At 30.9% G+C, this 11,698-nt stretch overlaps 1 protein-coding gene across 3 annotated transcripts; it reads left to right on the forward strand.

Moving 5' to 3' along the window:
- Nucleotides 1-417: 417 nt before the first annotated feature.
- LOC114121965 (uncharacterized) lies at nt 418-11,474 on the forward strand. 3 transcript variants are annotated; one of them, XM_050199499.1, is made up of 7 exons: nt 769-913; nt 1,101-1,960; nt 2,903-3,100; nt 3,960-4,065; nt 4,919-5,047; nt 9,334-9,505; nt 10,142-11,474. In XM_050199499.1, the coding sequence occupies exons 3-7, from the start codon at nt 2,950-2,952 to the stop codon at nt 10,388-10,390; spliced, it is 807 nt and encodes a 268-aa protein (XP_050055456.1). In that variant the 5' UTR covers nt 769-913; nt 1,101-1,960; nt 2,903-2,949; the 3' UTR covers nt 10,391-11,474. The 3 variants fall into 3 exon arrangements, with proteins under 3 accessions (XP_027840291.2, XP_027840298.2, XP_050055456.1); XM_027984490.2 differs by lacking the exon at nt 1,101-1,960 and having other exon boundaries at nt 418-913; XM_027984497.2 differs by lacking the exon at nt 1,101-1,960 and having other exon boundaries at nt 420-913; nt 4,934-5,047.
- Nucleotides 11,475-11,698: the final 224 nt, after the last annotated feature.

Genomic DNA, 11,698 nt, shown 5'->3' on the forward strand with positions numbered 1-11,698 from the left:
CTTTATAATAATATATTATCATAACTTTTTTCAGTTTCACAGAGCGTATTTTATTCGGACGCGATGTCAGTGCGCGTTTATAGTGTTTAGTGTTTACATATAATTACATAATAATATGAATATTATCAATGTGCCGCAGTACAATGCTGTAATATACATATTATACGGTATACCAGTACAGTACACTTATGACTTATCGAACGGACGAAAACCTTTTGTAACAGTTCGTTTGTTTGTTTTATATTATGTGCTAATGCTTATGCATATTATTATGTATATAATATTGTATGAAACATTAACTTATATATATATATTATATATAAAAACAATCATCATTCGTAGCTCTTCGGCTTTTATTATCTCGGTTATAGACCAATTATTATGTGTTTTCTTTCCTTCGCATCAGTCGTCTCCGTATATAATATTAAAATATAGAGAGCAGTATTGTACACATGTGCACCGCGCATACTTCGTGTATGTATTCAATAAATAATAATATTATCGCGATATAATATTATAATATATACTCATCGCACACACCACTCGACGACGAGAGTTCCGTCGTAGATACGAACTTTTAATGTTATAGGTAGTTTAGTTACTTACTGTCCGGACCGCACACCATGAGCAACAGGTCGCGCTCTGGCCGCCCGACGTAGACGCGTACGCACGTCCGAGTGTTTAAGTTTAGACGGTTTTGCGGTGTAATGTGAATTTTTTTTTTGATTTTGAGCCTTAGCCGTTATTATAATATATTATTTGAATTTCATTTCGCTCTCTCTCGTCATGCCGAAGACACTGAAAACGATTGTGATCTTTGCGATGGTCCCGACGTTAGCGATGTTCGTCTGCTCGACGTTTTCCGTCGCTACCGCGGTGCCGCAGCAGGGAACGTCATCCGACGACGAAGCCGGTAAGTCGACCTGTATATATTATTATATTTTGTGCGTTTTTCCGTATCCTTATTGGATTCCGATTTTCCCGTACCCGTCGCTCGTCAGTCGTCGAGAAATCGTTTTCTAGTCGGAAAATTACGAGAGATATATTTTTACCGTACCCGTATATAATATTATATAATATATTATAATAATTGTGTATAGATAAAATACAACATTTAGCAACAATAGAGCCCCGAGACTTTGTCAGCCTTCCATAACAAGTCAATCAAGTTCAGGGTATGGCCTCGGTGAAGTTCGACAAATGTCCCCGAACAAATTACATGACGTATACAACCCGAGAGTGTCATAAATTATAATTAGTCTATGCTGTGCGTAAAACGAACGGGATTACAGACCAAAGTACATACTTTTATTATCTATATATCTCGGTTTGAAGATTTCAAACCTTGAACTGCTGTATACATATATACGTTTATAGGTAATATAACTTAAGTAGTCAAGTGTACACGCGGTGCATGTACAATGTACATATTATATATAGGTGACATCCCGATTTTTTCGGTTGTCCACATGAATACGAATTATTATGTTAAATATTGGTGTATACATAGTCATTGAAGTTCACTAACCCGTGTGTTGCTTGTTGATAACTTTTTGTGTGTATATTATGCAATAATAATCAAAGTCGTAGCTGGTATTATAACGTTAATCCGGTACGATTATGTTTCAAAAAAACGCGCAGCATAATATTATAATCATATAATAGGTATATCTACAATGTATATAATCTGTAAATATTAGATTATTTCTACGTAGTATTTATAGGTGATAACCCAATCATTCGTAGGCTTATATAGTCTTTCAACATTTTTTTCGGGAAATATTTTTTCTTCACAAAATACATAATTTCCAGCGATATTCAAATTAAAAAAAAATATCAAAACTAAGTACCATTATAGGTATCTATATAGGTGTATATATACTTGAGCACCGCGGAAGTATTGCGAAAGCAGTTCCCAAGACGACGTCGGTTCATAACTGAAAAAAAATATAAAAGAAAGGTGTGTATGTACCTACTAAGTCCTACTTAGATTATTTTGTTTATATTTATCAATGTATAATGAAGTTTTTAATACTTAAAACAATTAGAAGACTATCGCAGGTTAGATTAATTTCATAATCAGTACTTATTATATATTATTATACAGGTATATCTAAGGTGATTTTCAGTATACATTTTTTGGTGCAGTATTAGGTGGGGAAGAAAAACTGACATTTGCATTTTGAAATATTTTATTTTAATTTTTTATCAAGTAGATACCTTTCCAACTATGTTAATCATAGATCACAAACTGTGTTGCCCTTATTTTACCCTTTTGAGTTAGTGTCTTGCACCCTAAGTACAACTAGGAGGCTTAGGGGGAGAACTTATTTCCGCAATAGTAATTTTCCTTAAAATATAGCCTTTGTTGGATTACCTGTATAAAAACTATTTTCATTTTAATATATCCTATACGATATAATATGGACAAGTATTACCTATAAAATGTAATGAACTACAATTTTAAAGAAACTTAGGAATATTAACAGCTAGGAAACGAACTTCAATTCGATAAAATTATATTTTTAATAAAATTCAAAAATACAACGAGAGGTAAAAAACAGATTTGAACTTGATAAACCTAAAATGAATTATTTAAAAAATAAATATTTATTATTTGACTAATTTTATGTACCTAATTAAAAATGTTAAAATGATAAAGTTACTAAAATTAATAAATGTTTTATATTTATATTTTTTTGTGTTATACATTTGTGGCCCAATAACTGGGTAATAAAATGTAAACAAATATTGTACACAAAATATACAATATTTAGATAAAATATGGCCCAATTACCGACTGTTAATATAGTATTTTTAAAAAAAAAATCTCAATGAAAATATTATATTATGAAGTATTATAATTATTTGTATCGTATTAAAATATCATTGTATTTTACAGCTGTGGTGGACGAACAGTCGAATTTTGTGCGTTTTGTGTACTCGGAAATGTCGCCTGTGTACCGTTGTAACAACAGCTTGGAATGCCCGGCTGACTTCGGTTTCACCAGGTGCGAAAATCACCTGTGTATGTGTGACGAAAATTTCTATCAGGTATTGAACAAGACTTCTGAGACTACCTACTGCCGTCTATGTTCACGTAAGTCTATATTTAATGTCCTCTTCGATTTTTGTATATTAATATATTATACACGCCTTAACAATATTTCCCTTTAAACAAAACGTACATAGAACCTATAGGTCAACCTATGTCTACATCTATTTGATAGATTTTTGAATTATTTAAATTATATATTTGGATTTATTTTATTAAATCGTGCCTAATTTTAAAAACTAATAATTATTAAAATCGTTGTTTGAAAAATCAGTTCACCTTGGGTAATGTAAAAATTAACAGTAAACGTCATGTATCTTAAGTTATCGAGGAAAAAAGTTCATCTTTAGCCATAAATCGTAAAATATTTTGAATCTAGATTTGAGCACCTATTCTTATATTATTTTTATCGACAAATCCAACCTGTATCCTAAATGAAAGCAACATTTAACTTAACGAGGAAAACTGCATTATGTCAATACGGGTCCACTAAAATCTAAATGAAATATTTCTTTTTTTTTTTTTTATTAATTTTAACATACAATTATTACACCAATTTCTATCATGAAAAAAACATATCCGTTGATTTTGATTTTAAACAAGCATATTATGCCGTAGAAACATAATAAATTTTTACAAAAATTTGTGAAAAAAATACTTGGGAAAAGTACTAGGTAGTCACAAACATCATAGTTTCAAAGTCAACTCAATAGTTTACTTTATTACTAAAAATAACATAATAGAAATAATAGGCAACCAACATTTACCCTAACAGTTTGTAATCCTTGAAGTGATATATATATGGAACTTTTAACTTTTAGAACACAATACATACAATTATATAATAGTATATTATCATTCAGTACATAATGATTTATTCCTTTATTTATGTACTTATTTACAGTGTTTCAAGAAAGCTGCGCTGTCACACAATGCTGTGAAAATCCGCATGCCACGTTTTGCTTCAACGGCTTGTGCGTGTGCAGGCCTGGAATGGACGAAGAATGTCTGTAAGTACAATAGATACTACTCAAGCTAACCCGATTGCCATTACCGCCGTATAGAAAAATATCGAAAAGTATTCTAATATATCACGGCTGACGACGTGAAATTATAATATTTTACCTCTGAATTTCGATGATATTTTCTGAAAAAATAGAATTAAACGTATACATAATATAGGTACCATTGTAAAAACATATACACTTCAATATGTACAATGTATATGTCCTTGTATCAGCCCAAGTCTCAGTCAGTTGATTACGGTTGCATATTGATCTTGTGCTAATCAACTCATCCGTTCTATAAACATATTATATTTATAAAACACACAAATCTTTGATATATACCTACGTACTGTTTTGTTTTTTCTATTAGAGTCCATTAAGATTTGCTATCAATGTTTATTAGAATATAATTATTAATTAATACATAAACACGTACGTTATACATATTATTATGTCAAGATAAGGTCTTTCTCTAGTTAATAAAAGAAATATTATATTCATTGTATCGAGATAAATATATATTTTTATAAATGTAGGTAATGTACAGAGTGATGTAGTTGGTTCACACACATGCATATAGATATAGCTACATGGGAAGACAATACCGTTAATTATAGAATATAATATTCTATAATCAATGGCAGCACTTACAAAATTTTATTTTAGATTTTAAAAATCGTGGAATCTTGAGACTCGATACTCGATATGAGACAAATAACAACATAACTCTTGAAAAATGGTATATATCACACTGACCCAGGCCGTCATCTATCGAATATGTTTAAAAAATACTTCACGCCTGCAATACGTCGTAGTTGATTGATGTGACCACAGTTCACATTTTTAATTTATACAGTTTGTTGATTTACAGAGGCAGATATACCCCGACGCTTGGCATTCAGTTGGCCAACACTCTTTCAGTGTCGTTCGCATTCGTCTTCCTTGCCATCACATTCATAGCGGTCGTCAGGAAAACGTTGTTCAGGTAAAGTACCTATCACATAGTATATCATCTAAATAAATGTGAGATCAATATCATATTATACGAGTAAAGTATTCATGACCTAATCTCGACGGGAACAAACCAAAGAAGATTTGTGGGGAGGGATATTATATTAGTTTGTGCCAAAGTGTATTATTTTAAAATCTAGTCAGGCGGGAATGGTTTCGATTTGTATGTACCGACCAGGCGCGGATCTAGAAATGAAATAAGGGGGGGGCTATACAACAAAATTTACTTCATGTATTCATAAAAACATAGGCATAAAGTTTGAATTTTAAGAATGAATAAAATATTAAATATTTATGCATATTATAATAATTTATTTAATTATACTAACTACAATAACAATAACATAACTTAAATAAACAATTTAAATTGACCAATCCTCCGTCTTTATCCTTCTAGATGATCTCGAAAATATATTAATAACTTCATCAATATTTATAGGCATTTTATTATGAACATTTAAAACAGCTAATCCATTCAAACGGTCCTGACCCATAGTTGATCTCAAATAATTTTTCAAACGTCTTAATGTCGAGAAACTTCTTTCAGCACTAGCCGTGGTAACTGGTATAGTAGCAAATACATGTAACAATGTTTTTATAATAGGGAAAAATTCATCACAGTGTTTCATAGTTTCAATCACCGTATCTGGTTTTATAGTTTGAATATTGCTCCATTTATTCTTCCAGATTGATATTTCTGATTGTATATCCATTATTTGACCTGACCAATCTTCATTATATATCATTGCAGCTTTAATAATATTTGATTCATCATATTTATCAATATATGCTGGTATCAATCCTTCCAAAGGCATTACTTCGCTAAGCTTTTCGTTAAATCTTATTTTTAGTTGGGAAATCAAATGGTCAATAAAAGGTAAAAAAATAGTTATTCTATACCATTCCATTGGATCAGTTGTTTGAATATTACATCGTGTTGTTTGACGTCCACATATACGAGGTATTCTTATATCTTCACCAACAAGCGCTGCCATATCAGAAGCATTTTTAAAATATGTTTCAAACCTGGATGTAGAATTTTCTCTAATATTTTCAATAACATTAATAACATCATTTACATGCGAAAAAGCTTTAGATAACTCCAACTTAGGACTTTGTAACACTAAACTTAACGTTTTAGTATAAGAAAACAAGTTAGCTACAATTTCTAAAGATATTAAAAATTCACTTCGTTTAATACTTGCACTAAAACGAACTGCTTTACATGCAGTCTCCGAATCAGACATTTTTTCCAGTTCTTCTAATGTAATTACAATATAAGAATAAAGTTCTCGAAAAGTTATAATAGAATCATGTCTCTCAACCCACCGGGTAGCACACAAGGCTTTTAACTTTTTTTTTTGAGGAACTGGTACTGAATCATCTTTAGAAATTATTTCTAACATAATATTTGTTCTTTTGGCAGATGTAGATAAAAAACCGATATAGAGCCAACAATACCAACCAAATTTCTAATAGCTTGTATTTCACATGCTTTGGAAATGCATAAATTTAATTTGTGATTGAAACAATGGGTATATACTGCTAGAGGCTGATCTTTTAAAATAAGTGCTTGAACGCCATTATTCCTACCAGACATATTTGAGCCACCATCATATCCTTGGCCACGAAGGTTCTTTAAACTTAATTGATAGCATTCAAGTTGTTTTACCATGGTATCTTTTATAGCAGACCCAGTTGTTGAATTTAATTCAATAAATCCAAGGAACTCTTCTTTGATTTTCATTTCCTCCATGTCAATGTATCTAAAAAAAATTTAGTTAGAATAATTGATGTAAAATTTATTAATATAAAAATTTGTACCTGACTGAAAAAGTCATTTGTTCCTTCGTGCTGATATCTGTAGTTTCGTCACATAATATGGAAAAATACTTGTATTTTTTTACATTTGTTACAATTGTCTCAATAATTACTTTATGCAGAATGTTAATTATATCATTTTGAATAGTTTTACTAATCATAGTTGAATTTTTTTTACAGCTTCTTATGTGATTAGTTAGCTCCTTATCTCCTGAATCAATTCTGAATGCTAAAAGACTTCTGAAAATTCCTTGAGTTCCTACTAAAGCTGAATCAATGTCTAATATACCATCATCTCTATGACCTCTTAAAGGAAGATTATTATGTCCACAAAAAATAATAGTTTTTATTATTGGTACAAGTCGTTTTCTGTTACTTTCCATGATTGATGATACTTTGTTATTAAGCATTATTTCAACCGACTCACCGGTTTTAAAACTTTGTATGAATGCAGATATCTTTTCAGTAGCTAATAAATGATATTGAGTAGATGCATGATGCTTCAAAAATTCAGGTGCTTTTTTATAGTTAGTTAAAGGTTCTTTGACAAACATCTTTAAAACCTGGAGACAAAACAAAATAAGGTATTTTAATATTTTATCATTATGATAATTAGCATTAGCTTTTTTCAACCACTATGCTATAGCACAATAAAAAAACTTCAACACAGTTCACAGATTATATAATTTATAACATATATAATTAATATAATGCAAATAAATATTACAAATATCTGTAGACTAGACTGTGTTGAAACTTGATGCCTATGCCTATCTTATTACCTGACATCCTCTTCCACCACCTATTGGAGCAAAAAGCGCACAAAATTTACAAAAGCCACCTTTCTTGAGCTCACTATAAGCCAACCAGTGATATTTTCTTAACCAATCTAATTGGAAGCTTCGGTTTTGATTTCCATGTTTTACAACTGGAAACTTATAACCTACTACAGGACTCCATATATTTGTACAAAAATTAAATTTTTCTTCATCAGTAAGTTCTTTATCGACACATAACCCAACATCATACACATTTATAAGATCTGATGCATTTTCATTCAACTATAAATAATAAATAAATATATATATATTTAATTATATATAATACAAAATATTAATTATCTATACAAAAAATATGATAATTTATAATATAATCTTTATAATTTATACCTATGCAATCATTATTAATTATAAATTATAATATTTAATTTTGCAAGGACCTTTAAATCATAAAAATAATATAAATAATGAAACTTAATAACGCAATTCTTTTTGCTTTCAATACAATTGCAACTTGCAAGCAAAAGCATGACATAAAGCAAACGTACAATATACTATTGTATAATACTAAATACTAAATACAAAATTGTATTTCAATATAATTTAAATCAAAAAATACCAAGGTATAAGAAAATAATAAATAAAAAAAAAGAAAGAATAACTTACTTCTGGTGGATGTATTTTAGCATCTGATTTGTCAGGATCTTCTATAACATCTAGATCATTTGGGATATTTGAAATATTTACATGTTCATTTTTAGTTTTCTTATTAAAAAATGAAAACAATGTACCATCTCTTTTTTTCCCACTCATAGTATAAAGATATGACTTTCAAATAAATTACAATAATAAATATTGTAATGCAATGATATTTTTTTTATTTAAAGTTTTAAACACAATCATTTAAAAATTGAATTATATTACATGAATTGATCATTCGTTCAAAAGTATTAGCGTGCACTGTGCGTAATCCATACTGTAAGCTCGAGTAGATCATACTAATGAATAATGATACTATTTTAACATAGTACCAGATGTATAAATATACCATATACGTCATGTTTATACCTAGTTTGTACGTACGTATATTTATAAATTTGTGCATAGTACATTAGTACATAGGGATTTCCAACGAATTTCGAATTACTATAAATCAACCAAAGACGTTCTATAGTCTATACAATAAGATGCAATAATTATTGCCGTCTTCGTTAGAGAAAAACAGTAACACCAAATTGAAAAAAAAAAGTTGTAAATGTGAGTTACTGCCATGTTTGCCATCATTACGTATGTCGATTTGTACGACTTTTTTACGTCCAAACTTTGAAATATTTAAACTAGGCATCTAAAGGCTAAGGGGGGGGCTTTAGCCCCCATAGCCCCCCCCTTGTATCCGCGCCTGGTACCGACCTTATATTATATAGGTACTAATATTATAGAATCCGAAATTCCATAAAAATGGTTAATCATCTTTATATTTTATAAGTATACTTTACGTATGTACAATTAGTGTTCTGTGGTTGTAAGCTTTTTTTTAAATAAGAAGCGGTTTGCCATATATGAGACTATGCAGTTTATATAATTATCCTGTTATAAGCTTGCGTACCCTAGCCGAGACCTAAAAAAAACCCCTTTTTGACATAACCTCATTTTTTTACAGGTGCAGCTTTTGCAGATGCGATTCGATGAGTAGAGTGGGCAGTGACAGTTCGCTGAACGAGTTCGTTAAGCAAAAAATGCAAAACAGGCCGCCGTGTTACGACGACATCGAAAAAGACCGTAAAGTTCCTATTGCTGACTGCAGTACAAGTGTATGCACTAATCACCATCAGGTATGTTTTATTACATCGTCATGACCATCATGCGTATTTAGTATTATAATATAGTGCTTGTAAATCTGCTCCGTAATTGCATGATTGCGACGCATAACCCGATAATCACATCATGTGTAACGAGAGGAGGGATTTCTCTATACCGTTGCATTTTCCGATAATTCATTTAACTCTTGGGATTTAAAAACGCATTTCTTAAATTATTATGTATACATATACTTCTGAATTATAATACAAGGCTAGACATTAACTGATTAACTATATATAGTTATAATTTTTGAATTCTATAAATTACGTTATTTTATTTTGTTTTCTCTATATTTCATTTTATATTTTATAACATTGCGACCGTTTTCGTCTTTATGCCGAAAAATATTTCGGGTTATTGTTTTAAATAATAATAATTTATTATTATTTTTTTTGTTAATGATGAAAAACTTCAATAATGTACTACAGCATCGTAGAAATACTGTAAAATAATTTTGAGCTCACGGTTTGTTCACGCTCCTCCGATCAAGTCCCACCGAGTCCAAAAATATGGGTCTTAACGTTCGTTTCGTCCGTCGTCCCGTCCAGCTAATTATTTTCATTATTATTATTGTTATTATTTCTATGATTTTTTTTTTCGTGTGTCAGCCACCTCCCGAGTACGGCGCTATTCATTTCGGACGGACGGGCACTGTCCTGCACGGCTCCTTGAACCCGTCCCTGTCGATCAGCGACGAAGTGGAAATGAACACGGCCCCGCCAAACTATTCGACGTTCACGACCGTCACCGAAATCACACAGGCGACGACCGCTGAAACGCCAACGTTTAGGATCAACGACGAAATCATTCTCACGCAACCGATCTACACGAATCGCGAATTCTTGCGACTCGCATAGACATATCCTCTGCCGTGACAATATCCGCGAGACCCCACTTAGGTTATAGTATATTATACGTTAGATATTATATTATTGCGTTGTACGACTTATACACACGACCAGTCTCACGATCTCTATGTATTTACTACAGATCACGGCGTATTATGTTTACGGACTTGGGTGAAATATACGATAATATATTCCGTCCTATATATAATAATATGTACCCGGATATGTACCTATACATGTGTGATAATATTTTGCGACGTCGTGTGTGACTGTTTTCGCGTTTTTCGTATAATGATTATTTTTTGTCCCCCCCCCCTTCTCGTGCTGTACGTTACCTACCAATCTATGTACATAATATATATATATAAATAATATAAATAACGGGCGAATATGACGATCGACGACTGAAGACTACTGATTCTACATCGACCGCTTAGTATCTATATGTGATTTACTCGAACCCACGTGTCCATAATATTATGTTAGTCGTGCGTATTTTGAACGACGTTCGACATAATTATTGTTATACCTATTGTTTTTTTTTTTTGTTTTGTTTTTTATTTTCTTTCGTTGTTCAGTATTTGTACCTATTTGTATTTTGTTATTTTTGCACGACTTAATTATATTATATATTGTATACGCGCTCCGTATACATCTTATTTTTGTACATATACATGTTCATTATCATCAGTGATATGTTTATTAATGTGATAGTATAATAGTAATAAGTAGTTATTATTATACCTAAACAGACAAACACGTGAGTAATTAATACCTGTACGGCTATACCTACGTAAACTGTGGCCTATATTATATTTTTACCTACGCACTCTACGTACGACTGATGTGATGTTATATTATAAGTGATGAACGTTAAACCCGCGTTGTTAACGTCATCCGTTAAAAATATCTTTACGCATGTGTTATGATCGTGTACATACGTATATGAATATTTTTTTAATGATAAATAACGATAATAAAATATATACGTTTACTATAAGATAATTACTTTTTCTGGAGATATCGTATGTACTGTATCTTTACTTTTGTCTGTTATACGATGTGTATTATATTTTTATATTATACGCATAAATGATTTTTTTTTTATATTGTTTTTAAACGGATACCTACTTATATAATGACATATAATATGTCAGACGGCTGCGCCAAAATACTGTTATATACATTTAGTTAATATATGGTTTCGTTTTTGCAGTCGACTGTACTTGAAGGTACAGTGCAACCGTTACTGCGACAGTCGTAAAAAAAAATCCACAACGCCCAAAAACTATTCGTTAAATGACGACTTAACGTCCT

This window comes from Aphis gossypii, chromosome 2, assembly GCF_020184175.1.
Source record: "Aphis gossypii isolate Hap1 chromosome 2, ASM2018417v2, whole genome shotgun sequence".
Classification (NCBI taxonomy): Eukaryota; Metazoa; Arthropoda; class Insecta; order Hemiptera; family Aphididae; genus Aphis; species Aphis gossypii.

What these genes read in the sequence shown, in the direction of transcription:
- LOC114121965 (XM_027984490.2), top strand. Translation starts at nt 787, where the DNA reads ATGCCGAAGACACTGAAAACGATTGTGATCTTTGCGATGGTCCCGACG. An exon ending in GGAATGGACGAAGAATGTCT is followed by an intron (nt 4,066 to 4,918) that starts GTAAGTACAATA and finishes TAATTTATACAG; the next exon opens with TTTGTTGATTTACAGAGGCA. An exon ending in TATGCACTAATCACCATCAG is followed by an intron (nt 9,506 to 10,141) that starts GTATGTTTTATT and finishes TTCGTGTGTCAG; the next exon opens with CCACCTCCCGAGTACGGCGC.